The sequence below is a fragment of the Aquila chrysaetos genome, chromosome 15 (assembly GCF_900496995.4).
Source record: "Aquila chrysaetos chrysaetos chromosome 15, bAquChr1.4, whole genome shotgun sequence".
NCBI classification, from domain to species: domain Eukaryota; kingdom Metazoa; phylum Chordata; class Aves; order Accipitriformes; family Accipitridae; genus Aquila; species Aquila chrysaetos.
Window position 1 is genome coordinate 28884651 of NC_044018.1, and position 18661 is coordinate 28903311.

The following is an 18661-nucleotide window of genomic DNA, read 5'->3' on the forward strand; positions in this document are numbered from 1 at the left end:
AGCAGGATCCGCAAATTGGCCAGTTTCTAATCAAAGAAAAGCTAAACAAGAGAAAAACCCACAAGGTGCGAAAGCTTCTGTGCTGCTTTTCATCGGCAGCAAAGCGCAACCCCTTTAATGAATCAGAGAAGGGACAGGTCAGGGTGGGGACAGGGACCGGACGGGGACAGCTCCACCTCGGCCTGGAGCTGCTTCACTTCTTCTCCTTCTTCTTCTTCTGCAAGAGGAGAGGTGGCCGGTCACTGCCAGGTCCGTGGCTCCTGTCCCACCCCCCCCAGCCACACACCGGGGACCATCACCCACCTCAGTCATGCCCAGGATCATCAGGAGCTCCCGGAAGATGTCGACGAAGTCGAGGAAGAGATCGACGCAGTGCCTGCAGGGAGGGAGGGATGCGTTCAGGGGGGCCCGTCCTGTCCCGTTCCCCGACCCCCCCTGTCCCCGGCACCCACCAGATGTAATCCTTGTCCCCGCTCTCCGCCTTCTCGATGATGAGCTGCGTGTCGAAGAGCACGAAGCCGCACATGATCATCAGCCCCAGGTAGAGATTGGCCTGCGGGAGGGAGAGGGGGTGTTAGATGATGGACAGTCCCGTGTTGGCATCACTGGTGCGAGCTGATGTCCGTCCGTCTGTCCGTCCTCTGCGGGGTCCTGGCAGCCGGGAGGGGACTCACCGTGAAGAGCCAAGTGGATCCCACGAAGGCATTAACCACGGAGGAGAGAAGCATCAGGGTGAGGCCAGAGAGCAGGAAACCTGTGAGGAGAGGGCAGGGAGTGAGGCCTGGCCCTGGCCCACCCGTGGGGTGCCCCCCACCCTGTACAGGGAGCCCCCAGCTCCCGTGGGTGTCCCCCCTCCGGCCCCTCTCACCTCCCAGGTAGAGGAAGCTGCGGCGCCGGGCATACAGGGCGCTCAGCGAGAAGCAGGCGAAGATGGTGGCGGTGCCCAGGAAGGCGGTGGGGATGATGCTAGGAGAAAGGAGAGAGGGTGAACGAGGCCTGGGGGGTGGCGGGGGGCAGCTGGGGGGGGGTCACGCTCCTACCTGGGGTTGATGGAGATGCACATCTGCAGGAGGGGCCCCAGGTTGATGCCTAAAAGGACAGAGCAGGGAGTCACCGGAGCCATTTCGGAGCTAGGCAGGGCCCTCGTCCCCCCTCCCCAGGGCTCGGGGTCCCGTGGGACTCGGGAGGGTCCCTGGTGCCCACCTACCCGTCAGGAAGGCGAAGCCGGCCAGCATCCCCAGCCTCTTCTGCTCCGTCTCCCGGTTGTGCGGGGTGGCCGTCAGCCAGATCATCAGCCCCAGGGCACCCAAGCCGGTCAGGAGGCTGAACTGTGGGGCGAGAGGCAAGTGGGGGCCCGGCATCGCCTTGCCGGGGCGGTGCGGGTGGGGGGGGTGCAAGCACGGGGGCCACCCGCGACACCCCAAAGGCCCCTCACCTGGAAGAGGTGGGTCACCACGTTGATGTAGGCCCCTGCGGCCGCCACGAACATGCAGAGGGCGAAGCTGGCATAGACCCTCTTCAGGTGCTCCTGGGTGGAGGCCGAGCTGCGGGCGAGGGGGCAGCGATGAGGCCGGCGGTGAGGCTGGCACAGCCCCCTGTGAGCCCCCCCGCTCCAGCCCAGCCTGCCCGTGGCATTACTCACATGTGGGAGAACTTGAAGAGGGCGTCAAAGTTGATGTTTCGGTCGAAGACGTTCATGGTGCCGGCTTGGGAGTGGGCCCACCGGCCGCTTTGCAGGGGTGCAAGCTGCAAGAGGGGAGGTGGGTCAGGGGGATGCCGGAGCCCTCCTGTGCTCCCAAAGCTCCTGCCACGCGGCAAAGGAGCTCAGCGGGAGCCGAGGACCTGCCTGTCCTGTGCGGAGCGAGTGGCAGGAGCTGCGAGCTGCTTGGGATCTGCTGCGCTCTGCGCCAGCCAGGTGCTGGAGCCCTCCTTGCTCAGCTGGTGCAAGCGTTGCGGGCTGTTGCGAGACCAGGGCTGTCCCTGGGGAGGCCCTGAACCCACGGGAGCGCTGCCGGCAGCTGGAAAGCGTCTTTGTGCCAGGCTACTATTAGCGCCCGTAATGACATCCCCAGAGGAGGCTCTGTCAGCGCGAGGCTCCCTGCAGGGCCTCCTTCTTCTCCTCCTCCTCACCCCTTCCTGCTCTGGCCCCTCCACCACCCTCTGGTCCGGCCGGTTCGGCTGGTACCGTTTACCCTGGCACCTGCGGGAGTCCAACCAGCCCAGCAAGTGGCACGAGCTGCCTGTCCCCAAAGGGGCGGAGGGGACTGAACAGGCTGGGGCAGACAAGACCCAAGGGGGCACAGGCTGCGGGGCTGTCAACCGGCCGCCCCAGCAGAGGGAAGAGCTTGGGGTCTCCTCCCGCCACACCAGCAGAGACCCTTGTGCCTGCTCTCCTTGTCCAGGGCTGCACTGGTTTCATCCCAGCACTAGGATAGCGAGAGCTCAGATGTCACTGGGCTGGTGCCACCGTGCCGATGGGGACCTCCTGGCTCGGCCTCACAGCTCATGATGGGGCAGAAGCAGAGGCTGCTGCCCCATCGCCTCAACGGGGGTTGCACAACGCAATGGGGAAGCTGTCTCTGCCTGGGGTGTGGTGGCCACGGAGGTGTGTGACAGCCTCCTCCCAGCGTAGCAGGCGGCTGTGACAGCGAGTTTCGTCAGGCAGGGCCTGTCCTCCCTGCGGAGATGGCAGCTGGCTCCCAGCTCCCGGGACGGCAGAACAACCCGGGCCTCCCGCACCGGGGCCCGGGAGCTGGGAGAGCAGCCCTTCGCCTGGCACAAGGAAGTGAAATGGGAACCAGAAGCCTTTCGGTTTTGCTGGTGACGTCCCCGGTCGCTGGCCCGCGGGTGGCTGCCGGGCTCTGCCGTCAATGGGTAACCGGGCCCGTGGCTGTCGGGCGACCTTTACCCACCGGCGCCCGCACCCGGCCCTGGCGCTGCCCCGGGGCCTGCTGGCGACCTCCCGCTTCCCCTGCGGGTGCTTCCCTGAATTCCCCCCCCAACACTAGAACCAGACGGGGACCCCACGGGAGACCGGACCCGCGTGCACCCCCGCCTCCGGCAGCGAGGCCTGTGGAAGAGCCGGGGGGGCGGGCAGAAGCTGCCCAGACCGGGCCGGGCCCCCCCGGGGGTGAGGCCTGATGGGACGGTGGGGGCTGCCCGGGGCCCGCAGCCACCGTAAGGGCCCCAGGGGGCGGCGGGGACCCCCGAGGTCCGGCCGGGCCCCCCCCCCGCCCCAGCCGCCGCCGCGGTCCCCTCAGCCCTCACCTGCGCGGCGCTCCGCCGTCCGTGCCAGGCCTCGAACGGTCCCCACTCCGCCACGCCCCCCGACCCCCATTGGCCGACGAGCGGCCGAGGCCCGCCCTCCGCCTCGCTTTATTGGCCCGCCGCCACAACCCGGGGCGGGCGCCGCCGCCTCTCATTGGTGGCCGGCCGCGCCCGAACGCCACCGTTGGCCAGGCTCTTCCCTCCCCCGCACTGAAGCGCGACGCTCATTGGCCGCCGTGGCAGGGGTCGGGCCAATCGAGATCTCCCTGCTCTTGGGCGCCCCCCCGGTGGTACCGCCGCCCCTCCGCCCTTGGGCGCCCCCTGGCGGTTCCGCGGCGGAGCAGCGGGCGGCGGGGCGGGGCCGGGGCGGGGGCCCGGCGGGGCGGGGGCGGGGCGGGGCGGGCCCGGGAGGCGGCGGCGGCGGCCGGACGCGACGGGCTGAGCCTCCCCCGCCGCCCCCCGGTGCCTGGGCCGGGGATGGGGGAACGTGGAGAGCGCGGACGGGGAGGCGCTGCCCCGGGGCCCGGGAGCGGCGGCAGCGTCGGGCCCGGGAGGACCCGGTTTGCTCGCCCCGGGCAAGATGCCGATGCCGGAGCCTTGCGAGCTGGAGGAGCGTTTCGCTTTGGTGCTGGTGAGAGACCGACCCCCGTCTCGGCCCCGGTCGTCCGCCGCGCCCCCGCCCGTTTCTCGCTGCGCCCCTCCGGTTCCCGGTCCGCCCTCCCCGGTGCGCTTCCCCCGTGCTCCCTCCCTGCTCCCTCCGTGCTTTCTCCGGGTCCCGCCGTGCCCTCCCGGTTCGCCCCTATCCGGGACCCCTCCCGGGCCGGACGCGCCCCTCCGCCGCGCTCCCCTCCCGGCGTCCCGGCTGCGGGGCCAGCGGACGGGCGGGCACCGCCGGGGACGGCACCGGCGCCCGGAGGATCCGGGGGCGGGCAGGGAGCGCCGGTAGCCGCCGGGGATGGGCAGTGGCCGCGGGGCCGGGGGTAGCCGCGGGGGAAGTCCGGCCCGGGACAGCCCCGGGAGGGGTGACGCCACTCCCGGTGCTACCGGCGGGGGCGGCCCCTTTGGCCCCGGGACTTTTTCACCCGGGAAAGTCCCATCGAGGCGGCGCACGGGGCTGGGTGCGGGTCCCCCGTGGGTGCTGGGGTCCCCGTGGGTGCAGGGTCCCCAGGGCTGGGGGTCCCTGTGGGTGCGGGGTCCCCGTGGGGCGCGGGTCCCCCGCGTGGTCCCCGGTCCGCTGTCACGGCCGGGGCGGTGGCCTTCCCGCAGCGGTCACCGGCTAAGGCTGCGGTGCCACCCTGGCACCTGGCTGTGGCTCGGCGGTGACCCCGTCCCCACGCCGTGACCCAGGTGGCATCGGGACCACCCGTGCCATGGGGGCCACCGCGTCCCACCGGCACATGGCTCGTGGCACAGCGGGCTGGCCCGTCGGCAGTGGGGTGGCCCATCCGTGGTGCCGGCACGGACCTGGCTTTTTTTGGGGGGACACACAACACTGGCAGGGCCACCACGGCTGGGTGACACCCAGGGCACACAGCCCCCGAGACCCGGCACCGCCGTCCCGGTGGTGGCCGTAGCCAGCGGAAGCCACGTCCGGGCAGGAAATGCCGAGCGTGGTCCCACGGGGCTCTGGGAGCCGGAACCGGGGGGTACCGGGGAGCACCGGCACCCCCAGCGTGGGACCGCCCCACCAGCGGCGAGGGGCACCCACCCGCGGGGCCGTTGCCCGTCCCCGCATCCCACGCGGGGCGGATGCGGCAGCCAGTCCCTGTGGGGCCGGTGGCGGGGGGGGGACACATCCTGCTGGGCAATGACGAACGCCGGGACGGGGGGAATTTTGGGGGTGGCGGCACTGGGGGGGGGGGAACCCCCAAAATTCCCCCCCGCCCCAGCGTCGGCCCGGCTACTGCCGGGGAGGAAAATATTTCATCATGTGATGGGGCTGCAGCGCCGGCGGCCCCCGGACGGGCAGGATCCGTCCCTGGGTGTCCCCCAACCCTGGGGTGGCCCCCAGCCTGGGTAGCCCCTGGTCCTTGGTGGGGGGGGGGCTCAGTCCCAGGGCAGCTGGAGGGGGGGGTCCCCGATGGGGGGGGGGGGGGGGGAGGAAGTGCCCAGCCGGGAGCGGCCCCGCTCCCGCCACAAAGGCAGGAAGCCGAGCGGCGGGAACGCCGGCGAAGGCGGCCGCTCTTCAAAGCCCCCCCGGTGCCCCCCGCCCCTGCCCGGGGCCTCCGTGTGTTGTCCCCCACCCGCCTCTGTCCCCGGGGTGTTCCCCGGGGGGGGCCGTGTGATTTTGTGTACAAATAAGCATGGCCCCGTGGGGAGGGAGGTACCGTCCCCGTCCCCAGGGCGATTTTGGGGCGACCCCATCCTGGCGGTGACATTCCCGCTCCCGTGGCACTGTCGTCCCCCCCCCCCCCCAGAGGTGCACGGCCTCACCCAGGCTCTGGCCCGGTTTCCTGCAGCTCCGCGGGGCCAGGATGACCAGGGGAGGGATAATTTTAGTTGCCACGGGACGGGTGGAGTGCCAGCACCTCCCGGCTGCGGTGATGGCCGGCTCCTGCTAACGGCACTGCCCGGGAGCTGCCTCACCAGGATGGCATCGCCCACCAGGGTGGCATCACCCGCTGGGGCATCCCCAAGCCCACCATCATCCGGCATCCCCAGTTTCCACTGTGGTGTCCCATGATACGGGTGCTCCGGACCGTATCCTTCACCAGCGGTCCCCGGGTTCTGCCATGAAGATGCCCAGCGCGCCGGCGAGCCGGGCATCACTGCCGGGCTTCGTGCCGCGGTCAGAGAACGGAGGCTGCGGTTTGCCGGCGAGGAAGCGGGTGCAGACAGGAAGGACGTGTCGGCGCTGGGGAGATTTGGTGCTGCCGGCGGCTGGCACGTGGCCCCGGTGGTACTGCCATCCCCGTGCCACGCGTGTGGCTCCGTGCCCACCAGTGCTTCCCAGTGCCAGGGACCCTGGCCGTGCCATGGAGCCGGGTGCCCTTGGGGGGGACCCTGGCTGTGCTACGGGTCCGGGTGCTCTTGGAGGGGGACCCTGGCTGTGCCACAGGATCGGGTGCCCTCGGGGGGGGGGGGGGTCAGCGTCCCTGTGTCCCCTGGGGTGACGCCGCCCGCTTTGCCCCCAGAGTTCCATGAACCTGCCCCCGGACAAAGCCCGGCTCCTGCGCCAGTACGACAACGAGAAGAAGTGGGACCTCATCTGCGACCAGGTGGGGGACTGGGGGGGGCCACGAGGGGTCCTGGAGGGGGGGGAGCTGTGCTGCCGTGCCGGTGCCACCAACATCCCCCCTCCCCGTCCGCCCCCAGGAGCGGTTCCAGGTGAAGAGCCCCCCCCACGCCTACATCCAGAAATTGCGCAGCTTCCTGGAGCCGGGTGTCACGCGGAAGGTGAGGGGCTTGGGGAGGGCTGGGGGGGTGTCCAGGGGGTCTGGGGGGGGGGGGGGGGGGGCATGGCTCAGCCTTGCTCTGCCCCCAGAAGTTCAGGAGGAGGGTGCAGGAGTCGACCAAGGTCCTGCGCGAGCTGGAGATCAGCCTGAGGACGAACCACATCGGGTGAGCGTGGGGTACCGGGGTGGAGTGGGGTCGTGTTGGGGGGGGGGGGCGGGCACAGGGTCCCGGGGGGGGGGGGGCACAGGGTCCCAGGTCCAGCCCTGCTGCAGCTGCAGGGGAAGTCGGAGGCGCTGCAGGAACTGGGACGGTTCCTGCCCTGGCTGTGCCGTGGGCCAGGGCCGCCGGCGGGCAGGTCCCGGGGGCGGATGCCGCGGGCGGATGGGCCGGCGATGACGCCCTGCGCGAAGCCGGAGCGGCCAGATCCTGCCCGACTCCTCCCGGCACCGGAGGACTCGTCACCGTCACCGTCCCCGAGCCGGCGGCACCCTGACCCCGCGCCGGCAGCTCGTCCCCCTCCGGCACGCGGGAGGGAACGCACCGGAGCCGCGCGGGCTGACCGGAGGGACGGGGACGTTACCGGGGACGGTTGGGGACGTCACCGGCGGGTGCCCGGCGCCGTGGTCGTGCCCGCATGCTCGGGGCGGCTCGTGCACGTGCTGGGCTATGCCCCGCCACCGGCCCCGCCATTTCGGTTCTTCCCCGCCCGCGGCCCAAAAATAGCAGCGAGCCAGAGACAGGAAACGGGCTGGGGCGAGGGGCTGGCGCCGGCAGGAAAGGGGCGGCCGCGGCCCCCCCATCCCGGCCCCCCCCCCCCCTCCAGCTCCCGCTACTGCCTGACTCACCGCCCCCGGCCACGGGCAGGGCTGCAGGCAGGGGCACGCGTGGGACCCCCAAGGCACACTCGCCCCCCCCCCCCCCCCACCCCCCCCCCGCCCCGTGCACACAGTGCCTCTCCCTATGCATGCACCCCCCCCCCCCATACAGACCACCCCCCGCCGTGCACATGGACATCCCGTGCACGCTGCCCTCCCTGCTGTGCACCCCCCCCCCAATAGACACCCCCCCATGCACACGCGCCTTGTGCACGCTCCCTACACACGTGCACACCCACGCCATGTGCACCCCCTCGGGTGCAAACCCCCCCCCCCCCCCACCTTGCACACACCACCCCCCCCCACCGTGACCCCGGCACATCTCAGCTGGGCTCAGCGCCTCACATGTGCACCCTAACACCCTCCCGGGGGGGCAGGGGCACCCCGAACCCCCCCACCCTGGGGTGCCCAGGGCTGGGGGTACAGCCCCAGCACCCAGCTCAGCTTCCCGCCTTGCGCCCGGGGCCGAGCCCTCCCTGCCCTGCAGCCGGCAGATAAAGCCGTGCCGGCGCTGGTACCGGCGATAGCAGAGGGGCTGCAACCGCCACCGGAGCCCCGGGACACCCCCGCTGCCCCCTCCCCATCCCTGTACCGGGCCGGGGGTCCCTACGGTGGGGGGGGGGGGGGGGATCATGCTGGCGGGGGGGGTTGCCGGCTCCTCTGGGCCCTGATGGGTGCCTGGTGCTGTAGGTGGGTGCGTGAGTTCCTCAACGATGAGAACAAGGGGCTGGATGTGCTGGTGAACTACCTGTCCTTCGCCCAGTGTGCCGTCATGTGAGTAGGGTGCAGGGGCCGGGGCGGGGGGGGGGGGTCCCTGGGGTACTGGGATGTGGAGGGTCCCGGTGCCCTGCGGCAGCTCCCCGCTGCAGGCGGCCGATACCGCTCGGCTCCTTATCGGCACTGGGGCAGCCCAGCCGGCACGCTGGGACCCACCTGCCGTGGGGTCCCGAGGGACACGGGGATGGGGGGGGGGGGGGGGGGGGTCCCAGGGCCACCCTCGCGCCTCTCCCTGCCCCGCCGCTGTTCAGCCGCCACCCGCTTCAACGCTTGCCGCGGTGGCTGCGCCGCTCCGCGCCGTAAGCCGTGTGCTCCCCCCCCCCCCCCGCCCCTACCCCCGCCCTACGCTCGTGTCCCACCCAGGTTGGATTTTGAGGGCCTGGAAAGCGGCGAGGACGGCGCGCTGGAAAAGCTGCGCGCCTGGAGCAGGTCCATCGAGGATCTGCAGCACCCCAGCGCCCTGCCCGCCCCTTTCGCCAGCAGCCTCGCACGCTCTGCCCGCCAGACCGCCCTACGGTACGTACCCGCCGCGCCGGCCGGCCGCAGGGGTACGTCCCGCCGATGCGCCCGGCGGCTGCCCCGCTCCGCCGGTTCTGGCCGGCCACGGTGCCGCCGCTCGCTGCGTGCCGTGCCGTGCGCCGTCCTGCCCGCGGTGCGTGCCGCGCGCCCGCTGCCTCGCGGTGCGTGCTGTGCCATGCGCTGTCGCGCCCGCGGCGTGTGCCGCGCCACGCGCCATCTTGCCCATGGCGTGTGCCGTGCCGTCGTGCCCTGTGCCACGCGCGATCCTGCCCGCGGCGTGTGATACGCCACGCACCATCCTGCCTGTGGTGGATGCCGTGTGCTCACCGCCTTGTGGTGCATGCCGTGCTATGCACCATCCTGCCCGTGGTGCGTGCTGTGCCGCGCACCATCCCGCCCTGTGCCGCGCATCGCCCTGCCCGTGGCGCATACTGGGCCGTGCACTGTCCTGCCCTGTGCCGTACACCATCGTGTGCACGGTACGTGCCATGTCCTCTGCGCCGGCTGCCCCGTGGTGCGCCCCGAGCGCCAGGCTGTGCCTTGCGCACGGTGTGGCTGTGGCACGTGCCACGCGTGCCGCATCCTGCGCTGCCTTGCGTGCCGCGTCCCATCCTGCCGGCCGTTCGTGCCGTGCCGTGCCCTGCCCACCCGTAGCAGCTCGGCGCTGCCGTATCATCCTGCCCACGCCGCCCTGCCCGTACCTCTGCCTGCCGCGGCCGCGCTGCCTCCGCTCGCCCCCCGCTCTGGCTCTGCCCCCGCGCCCCGGGGTAACGCGCCCCATCTCTGCTTCTAGGGCCGGGCCCCCCCCCTCTCTGGCTGCGCTCTCTCTCTCTGTCCTCTGCGCCCACCTCGCCGCTCGCCCGCCGGGTAAGTACCGGCAGCCCGGGGCCGGCCCGGTGCTCGCGGCGGCTTTGCTCCGAGTCTCCGCCAGCCTCTGTCCCTCTCGCCCTCCAGCCGCTTCTCTCTGCCTCTGCCCATCCAAAAACCCTGCTGTCCCTATGCTGTCCCCATGCTGTCCCCACCCCGGTCCCCACGGGGCCGGTTCCCCCGCCCGGGCGAGCGCTGGCGGTGCAGCACCGGCGGTGCGAGGGTCCCGCTCATGGGTGCCCTGTGTGTCCCCCCCCCCAGCTACGGCACGCTGCCGAGCCGCAGGGCGCTGAAGAACTCGCGCCTGGTGAGCCAGAAGGATGACGTCCATCTCTGCATCATGTGTCTGCGGGCCATCATGAACTACCAGGTACCACCGCCCCACGATGGGGGGGACACCGATGCTGCCGCCGCGCCGGCACTGCTAACGCCGTCCCCGCTCCGTCCCCACAGTACGGCTTCAACCTGGTCATGTCCCATCCTCATGCCGTCAACGAGATCGCTCTGAGCCTCAATAACAAGAACCCAAGGTAAGAGGGGGGGGATCTGGTGGGGGTGGTCCCGGTGCCAGCCAGGTGTGATGGTGACGGTGCTGCTCTGCCCTAGGACAAAGGCGCTGGTGCTGGAGCTGCTGGCGGCCGTCTGCCTGGTGAGGGGCGGCCACGAGATCATCCTCGCTGCCTTCGACAACTTCAAGGAGGTATGGGGGGAGCGGGGGCTGCAGCAGCAGGTTGGGATGGGGGGCGCTGGGGGCACCACGATCAGGCTGGGATTGGGGACCAGGACCCAGGGAATGGAGGAATGGGGAACACCAGGACCAGGCTGGGATGGGGATTCTGGAACGCAGAGGGGTCAGGGAAGATGAGGTCAGGCTGGAATGGGGGGTCTGGGGGTACCAGACTGGGATTAGGAGACTGGAGCCCAGGGGATGGGGGGCCAGTGGCCGGTGGGGGGGCAAAGGCAGGTTAACCCCATGTCTGCTGCCCGCTCAGGTCTGCAAGGAGAAGCACCGCTTCGAGCGGCTGATGGACTACTTCCGCAACGAGGACAGCAGCATCGACTTCATGGTGGGACACCCGGTCCTGGGCGAGGGGGAGGGTCTTTGGGACAACAGGAGGTGCTGGGGGGGCTCCTGGTGACGCCAGCCCTGCCCGCAGGTCGCCTGCATGCAGTTCATCAACATTGTGGTGCACTCGGTGGAGGACATGAACTTTCGCGTCCATCTCCAGTATGAGTTCACCAAGCTGGGGCTGGAGGAGTTCCTGCAGGTACAGGGGGTCGGGGGGCCAGGGGGGCTGCCCCAAGGAGCCCCCCCCATCCCTGACGCTGCCCCGACGCCTGCAGAAGTCGAGGCACACAGAGAGCGAGAAGCTGCAGGTGCAGATCCAGGCATACCTGGACAATGTCTTTGACGTGGGGGGGCTGCTGGAGGACGCTGAGACCAAGAACGTGGCCCTGGAGAAGGTGGAAGAGCTAGAGGAGCATCTGTCCCATGTATGTGAACGCAGGGGGACGTGGGGATGCTCCTCGTCATGTCCTGGGGCATCCCCTCCCAGGGTCTGGCTTTGCCCCGGGGGAGATCAACAGTGATACTGCGGGGCTGGTCCCCAAGCCGGTGTCACAGCCACATTCCCCCCCCCGCAGCTAACGGAGAAGCTGCTGGACCTGGAGAACGAGAACATGATGCGGGTGGCGGAGCTGGAGAAGCAGCTGCTGCAGCGGGAGAAGGAGCTGGAGGTGGTCAAGGTACATGGGGGGGGCTGTGGGGAGCGGGGCAGGGTCCCGTCCCCCCAGCCTGACGCTTGCCGTCCCCAGGAGACCTACGAGCACACGAGCCACCAGGTGCACACGCTGCGGCGGATGATTAAGGAGAAGGACGAGGCTTTCCGGCGGCGCTACGGCTCTGAGCCGCCCCCCGTACCGGGCATCGAGCCCCCTCCCCAGCCCGAGCCCGAACCCCTGGAGGAGGCCCTGCGGCTCCCCGTCCTGCCCCCCGTGGAGGCTGCGCCCCCACCGCCACCCCCGCCACCCCCCCCTGCCACCCCCCGCACCTCCGCTCCCAGGTGAGGATGGGGGAGTCTCTGGGGCATCCCCAAAACTGCGGCATCCCGGAGCTGGGCATCCCCAGGACGTGGCGGGGGGGGGCTCCAAAAACGGGGTGTACCTTGTGCCGGACCACTCCCGAGGCTGGGGGGGTCCCCAAAACTGGGTCATCCCTGCTGGGGCACGGTCTCACCCTCACCTTCCTTCGCAGGCAAGTGTCCCCCAGCCCCGCCGCTGCCCGGAGCTTCACCCTCCATCGCTCTCACCGTCGGGCTCTCGGGTAGGTGGGGGGGGGTACGGGGACCGTGGGGATGGGGACGGTGCGGGGACGGTGGGGACAGAGGAAGGGGAAGGCTTGCAGGCACCAGGGTGTCGGGGTTGCAGTCACCAAGGGACGGGTGCGGGGACCGTGGTGCAGGGATGGGGTGGCACAGGGGATGGGGACAGCCTGGGGACCAATGCACCGGACTCGGGTGGCTCAGGGTGGGCACAGGACATGTCCCCCCTGCCCCGGCGGGGGCTAAGCCGGCTCCTGCTCCGCTGGCAGCCATCCGGATCAAGAAGCCCATCAAGACCAAGTTCCGGCTGCCCGTCTTCAACTGGACGGCGCTGAAGCCCAACCAGATCAGTGGGACGGTGTTCAGCGAGCTGGACGACGAGCGAGTGCTGGAGGTGAGCCCAGCACCCTTGGCCCGAGCGGCTGGGTGGGTGCCACCGGCGCTGCTCCCACCTCTGAGCCCCCCCCCCCTCCTTGTCCCACCAGGATCTCGACCTGGAGCGCTTCGAGGAGCTCTTCAAGACCAAAGCGCAGGGTCCGGCCCTCGACCTCATCTGCGCCAAGAACAAGGCGTCGCAGAAGGCGGCCAGCAAGGTGACGCTGCTGGAGGCCAACCGGGCCAAGAACCTGGCCATCACCCTGCGCAAGGCGGGCCGCGGCACCGAGGAGATCTGCAGGGCCATCCACACGTACGTGCCCCCACGCTGGGGGGCAGCGGAGGGGTATTGGGGGGGCTGATGGGCTCGTTGGGGTGCAGGGGGTCCTGGCATGGTTCAAGGGGGCTGGCTGGGGTGCAGGGGGGCTAGGCAAGGTGCAGGGCGGCTGGTTGGGATGCAGAGGGTCAGGCAGGGTGCAGGGGGGGGGCCGTTTGGGCTGTAATGGGGCCAAGCAGGGTGCTGGGGGGGCTGTTTGGGTTGTAAAGGGACCATGCAGGGTGCAGGGGGGCTGGTTGGGGTGCAGAGGGGCTAGGTAAGCTTCAAGGGGGTTTGCTAGGGTGCAGGGGGTCTGGTTGGGGTGCAGTGGGGCTCAGGCAGGGTGCAGGGGGGCTGGCTGGGGTGCAAAGGGTCCACGCAGGGTGCAGGGAGGCCAAGCAGGGTGCCGGGGGGGCTGTTTGGGCTGTAATGGGACCAGGCAGGGTGCAGGGGGGCTGGTTGGGGTGCAGGGGGGCTGGTTGGGGTGCAGAGGGGCTAGGTAGGCTTCAAGGAGGCTTGCTAGGGTGCAGGGGGTCTGGTTGGGGTGCGAGGGTCTTGTTGGGGTGCAATGGTGCTCAGGCAGGATGCAGGGGGGCTGGCTGGGGTGCAATGGGTGCACGCAGGGTGCAGGGAGGCCAAGCAGGGTGCGGGGGGGGGGGCTGGTTAGGGTGCAGGGGTGCCGAGGCATGGTGCAAGGAGCTGGTTGGGGTGCAGCGGGGAGCCGATCCCCGACGGTGCGGGCGCGGGGCAGGTTCGACCTGGCGACACTGCCGGTGGACTTTGTGGAGTGCCTGATGCGGTTCCTGCCGACGGAGGCGGAGGTGAAGGCGCTGCGGCAGTACGAGCGGGAGCGCAAGCCGCTGGAGGAGCTGGCGGACGAGGACCGCTTCATGCTGCAGTTCAGCAAGGTGGAGCGGCTGCCCCAGCGCATGGCCATCATGGCCTTCCTCGGCAACTTCGCCGAAAACCTCCAGATGCTGACACCGGTACAGAGCCGGGGAGAGAGGGGGATCGCACCCACTGGGGGTGACTGGACCCTGCGCCCCAGCTGAGTCCCCCCTCCCCGTTCTGTCCCCCTGCAGCAGCTCAATGCCATCATCGCGGCCTCGGCCTCCGTCAAGTCCTCGCAGAAGCTGAAGCACATGTTGGAGGTGAGCATGGGGAGGCCAGAGGACGTGGGGACAAGCTGGGTTGGAGTCCTGCCCTCCATCCTCGCCCGTAGCTGGGCAGGTGGGGGTCCCATGGGGGTCTCGCTCCTCCCTGACCCCACCATCCCTGGTGCTTTTCCCCTGCAGATTATCTTGGCGCTGGGCAACTACATGAACAGCAGCAAACGCGGCGCTGTCTACGGCTTCAAACTACAGAGCCTGGACCTGGTGGGCAACCCCAGACTCCCTGCCCGGGTCCCTGGGACCGCATGGGCTCCCCAGGGTCCCGTGCCACAGCCATGACCCACCCCCAAATTGTCCTGCAGCTCCTGGACACCAAGTCAACGGACAGGAAGATGACGCTGCTGCATTTCATCGCGCTGACGGTGCGGGAGAAGTACCCCGAGCTGGCAACCTTCTGGCAGGAGCTGCACTTCGTGGAGAAGGCGGCCGCAGGTGCCCCCCCCGTCCCCATGCCCCCAGCTCGCCATCCCCCGGGGCTGTGGGTCCCCTGACCCGTCCCTGTGGCCCCGCAGTGTCCCTGGAGAACGTGCTGTTGGACGTGAAGGAGCTGGGTCGGGGAATGGAGTTGCTGCGACGGGAGTGCGGGCTGCACGAGAACAGCGTCCTGCGTTCCTTCCTGGCCGCCAGCGAGGGCAAGCTGGAGCGGCTGCAGAAGGACGCGCGGACGGCCGAGGTGAGGGCTGCGGAGCGGCTGTGCCTTGCACGGCCCTTGCACACGCCGTGTCATGCATGCCTTACTTTGCATAGCTCTCTTGCATGCCTCGCTTTGCGCGCTCCTCGTGTACGCCTGCCTTGCTTTGCACGCTCCTCGTGCGTGCCTTGCTTTGCACGGCTCTTGTCCACGCCTTGCTTTGCACGCTCCTCATGCACGCCTTGTCACGCACGCCTTACTTTGCATGCTCCTCCTGTACGCCTGCCTTGCTTTGCACGCTCCTCGTGCGTGCCTTGCTTTGCACGGCCCTCGTGCACGTCTTGCTTTGCGCAGCCCTCGTGCATGCCTTGCTTTACACGCTCCTCATGCACGCCTGCTTTGCTTTGCATGGCCTTCGTGCACGTCTGTCTTTGCACGCCCCTCGTGCCAGGAGGCCACCAGGAGCTGCGGGACGTGCAGCCGGTCGGTGACCGTCCCGTCCCCCTCCCCAGGACGCCTACAACACGGTGGTGCGGTATTTTGGCGAGAGCCCCAAGACGACTCCCCCGTCCGTCTTCTTCCCGGTCTTTGTCCGGTTCATCCGCTCCTACAAGGTGAGGTGGGGCCGGGAGGGGACACATGGGGGGGTCGGTGACACTGGTGCTGGGGGTGGGGGCTGGCTCCCACCGCCGCCCCCTCGCCCCGGCAGGATGCGGAGCAGGAGAACGAGACGCGGAAGAAGCAGGAGGAGGTGATGCGGGAGAAGCTGCTGGCGCAGGAGGCTAAGAAGCAGGAGAAGGTGAGCGTGGATGGGCGCGTGGGTGGGCTGGGTGGGGGGACACGGAGGAGACACCTGTGTCCCCAACCCGGGACCCCCGCGTCTCCCTCGCAGCGGAACAAGTGGCAGCAGCAGGAGCTGATTGCGGAGCTGCGGCGGCGCCAGGCCAAGGACCATCGCCCCGTCTACGAGGGCAAGGATGGCACCATCGAGGACATCATCACCGGTACGGCCCCCGCCGCCGCCCCCCCCGACCCGGACACCTGGGTCTCGCCTGCGTGCGGGGGCTGACGTCTCCCTGTCCGTCCCCCCCTGCCCATGCCCCCCCCACCCCTGCAGCGCTGAAGAGCGTCCCGTTCACGGCCCGCACCGCCAAGCGGGGCTCGCGCTTCTTCTGCGACCCGTCCCACCACGACGAGTCCAGCTGTTAGCCCCCAGGTACCACCTGCATGCCCGGTCCCCCCCGGGACCCCCCCCAGACCCCTGGATCCCCCCTGGCCCCGCATGCCCCCTCCTGCATGCCCTCTCCCCGCATGCCGTCACTCCGGGGTGCCTGGCACCCCCCTGCCCCAGCCCCTTGGAGCGGAGCAGGGTCCTGGTGTGGGAATTCGGTGCAAGGCTCGGTCCCGGCACAGGATCCTGGCACAGGATCCCGGTGTAAGGCTGGGTCCCGCCACAGGATCCCAGTGCAAGGCTGGGTCCCAGTACAGGGTCCTGGCACAGGATCCCAGTGTAAGGCTGGGTCCCAGCACAGGATCCTGGTGCAAGGCTGGATCCGGGCACAGGATTCCGGTGCAGTGTTGGGGTTCCGGCACAAGATCTTGGCAAAAGATCCCGGTGCAAGGCTGGGTTCCCAGCATGGGGTCTTTCTTTGATGCAGTGCAGGGTCCCAGTGCAGTACTGGATCCCAGCACAGATCCCACTGCAGGCTGAGTCCCAGCACAGGATCCCGATGCAAGGCTGGGTCCCAGTAAGGGTCCTGGTGCAAGACTGGGTTTCCAGCATGGGGTCTTTGCTGCAGTGTGGGTTCCCAGTGCAATACTGAATCCCAGCACGGGGTCCCAGTGCAAAACTGGATCCCAGAGCAGGGTCCCAGTGCGATACTGGGTCCCAGCCCAGTGCGTGGAGGACTGGCTCCGAGCTGCCTCAGCCCCGGAGGGGGTCACCTGGGACCACCCCCCAGGCCAGGTGTCCCCTGACACTGTCCCTTCCGTCCCACAGCCCGCAGGTGGATCCGCCTGTAGCCGAGCGAGGGTAAGGACCCTGGGTGGTGGTGGTGGGGGGGGAGTGGGGAGCTGCAGCAGCTGGGCTGCCTCAGTTTCCCCTCCTCACCCTGCTCTGCCCTGCAGGTGCCAGGGGAGGGCTCTGTCCTCCCCCCCGACACTGTCCAAGGCGGGGGAATGTCCTCGTGCCACCGTCCTTGCCCAGGCTCGCAGGCGGTGTCCCTGTCCCCTGCACCTGGGGGGGCTCACTGCCCGGACCACCCCCCCCCCAGCCTGCCTGCGGCAGAGGCCAAATCCTGTCCCCGGCTGCGGTAGGGGCCCAGCGCCGGTGGCTGACCCACGGGGTGCCCCCTCCCCATCGGGGTCCCCTCATCCCAGTGGGGGTCACTGCCCCAGAGCCCCCATCCCGCTGCGGGGACCACGGGGACCCCCCCCCCCGCACGCTCGTCACTTTGACCACTGATGTGAACACTAATTGCCAAAAAAAAAGGGACCAAAGCCAGGCCGGGGGGGGGGGGGGGGGCAGCAGGATGGTGCCCCCCACCCCAGACCCCCCCCCCGGACCCTCCCCAGTGACTTTTTGTACATGTGAAATATATGGATTCTTTTACATGGCCGCTGCCTGCTTGGGGGGGGGGGGGGGTCTGGGGGAGGCACAGAGGCGACCCAGGCATCTGGGGAGCCCCCCATGCTGGGGGTCCTGTCTCCCTGGGTGGGGGTGACATGCATGTACAGGGACCAGACCCTTAAGCAAGTTTTGCGGCAGTGTTATTAAAGCTGCAGGATTAAGGGAGGGGGGGAGACCTGCTGGGGGGGGGGGGCAGTTCACCCCACTGCTGGCAGCTGTGGGAGACTGGGAGCGGCTTAGGGGAGCTGCAGTAGAGGGTGGAGGGGCAGGATGTGGCCCCAGGAGCAAAGGAAAAGGAGGATGGAGGGGCAGGATGAGGCCTGAACATCGCTAGGGCAGAGCAAAGGGGGCATGGAAGGGCAGGATGGAGCCACGGGACCCCCTGCTAGCAGGCGGTTTGGGGCAGGATGCGGCCATTGCGAAGTCTAAAGGGCTGGGAGGAGCAGGATGCGGTCATTGCGTCCCTAGGAGAAGGGCAGAAAGGGTTTTGGGAAGGCAGGATGCAGCCCTGGCATCTCTGCTGTCAGGGTATAAGGGGCTGGGAGGGGCAGGATGTGGCCCTAGACCCCCTCCAGCAGCCGTGCAGCCATGGCACAGCGGGGCAGGATGCGCCCCCCCCCCCCACGGCAGGGCAGGTGCCCGGTCTCCCTCCCTGAGCCAAGAGCAGCGCCTGCCCCACCAGCCCAGGGATTAGCCCTGAAACAGAGAATAAAAGTTTCCCCTAATCCTCTCGGGGGGGATTACCAGCGCTGCCGCGCCCATGGCCAGATCCAGACCTGGCCCAGGACCGGCTCCCCCAGCAGCTCCGCTGGCCCCGTTGCCTTTTAATCCATCTGTACAAGCCAGGGACGCTGTGGTCCCCAGCGCCGTCCCGCTCCGTCCCTAAGTGCCATCGAAGATGCTGTGGGCAAAGATGCTGCTGTTCATCCATCTGTCTATCCGTCCATCCATCCATCCATCCGCTGGGCTCGGGCTGGTCCCTACGCCCCCTCGGCAGCTCCCTCAGCCTCATGGGACGGTCGCCGTTCCCCCTGCGCCGGGGCTGCCACCAGGCTCTCCGCCTGCAGCAGCAGGTTGCAGCCGAGGAAGAAGATGGCGAAGGTGACGGTGAGGCAGAGCACCAGGACGACGGCAATTTGGGCGGCCTCGGCCACCCGCGTGTCCCCCCAGGCGCTGGCCTGCGCCAGTGTGGCGTTCATCTCCTCCTCCTCTTCCTCCCAGGAGCAGAGTGCTGGCGAGCAGGGCAGTGGCAGCAGAGCGGTGACGGACAGGGAGGGTTTAAGTGATGTCAGGGACCGTCTTAGCTGCCCGCGCAGCCCCCCTCGCTTGGTTGAGAAGCTGGTGCCCAGCAGATGCCCCACCCCGGGGGAGGGAAGTAGCTTTGCCCCCCCCCTTGGTGTAGTGGAGGAGTGCAGAGTCCTGCACAGAAGGGGGTTCGCCCCATCCCCTCCCCTGGGTGTGCTTGGGGGGGCAGCTGGGGCTGCCCCACTCGGGGTACCGCTCCCAGGGTGTAGGC

General features: G+C 69.6%; 2 protein-coding genes across 2 annotated transcripts; one reads left to right on the forward strand and one right to left on the reverse strand.

Annotated features, from left to right (window-relative positions):
* Positions 1-75: 75 nt before the first annotated feature.
* On the reverse strand, positions 76-3381 carry TMBIM6 (transmembrane BAX inhibitor motif containing 6). Its single transcript, XM_030037293.2, has 10 exons — positions 3268-3381; positions 1643-1746; positions 1436-1544; positions 1208-1328; positions 1041-1089; positions 869-966; positions 675-754; positions 453-553; positions 304-376; positions 76-217 (listed from the first exon to the last, which is right to left on the reverse strand). Exons 2-10 carry the CDS (start codon positions 1696-1698, stop codon positions 194-196), a joined length of 711 nt encoding a protein of 236 aa, XP_029893153.1. The 5' UTR covers positions 1699-1746; positions 3268-3381; the 3' UTR covers positions 76-193.
* FMNL3 (formin like 3) lies at positions 2871-17127 on the forward strand. The gene is given in 30 exon segments (XM_030037111.2): positions 2871-2973; positions 3711-3898; positions 6402-6485; positions 6583-6663; positions 6752-6828; positions 8229-8312; positions 8679-8831; positions 9963-10071; positions 10155-10231; positions 10308-10401; positions 10694-10768; positions 10859-10969; positions 11046-11195; positions 11346-11447; positions 11517-11729; positions 11731-11764; positions 11956-12024; positions 12292-12416; positions 12508-12710; positions 13465-13699; positions 13796-13864; positions 14009-14089; positions 14188-14317; positions 14398-14558; positions 15029-15130; positions 15226-15315; positions 15409-15520; positions 15634-15732; positions 16516-16548; positions 16644-17127. Coding segments are annotated over 28 exon segments (3204 nt in total). The 3' UTR covers positions 15726-15732; positions 16516-16548; positions 16644-17127.
* The last annotated feature ends 1534 nt before the right edge of the window (positions 17128-18661 follow it).

What these genes read in the sequence shown, in the direction of transcription:
- TMBIM6 (XM_030037293.2), bottom strand. Translation starts at nt 1,698, where the DNA reads ATGAACGTCTTCGACCGAAACATCAACTTTGACGCCCTCTTCAAGTTC. An exon ending in CTCTTCAAGTTCTCCCACAT is followed by an intron (nt 1,545 to 1,642) that starts GTGAGTAATGCC and finishes CCTCGCCCGCAG; the next exon opens with CTCGGCCTCCACCCAGGAGC. An exon ending in CAGCTTCCTCTACCTGGGAG is followed by an intron (nt 755 to 868) that starts GTGAGAGGGGCC and finishes CTCTCCTCACAG; the next exon opens with GTTTCCTGCTCTCTGGCCTC.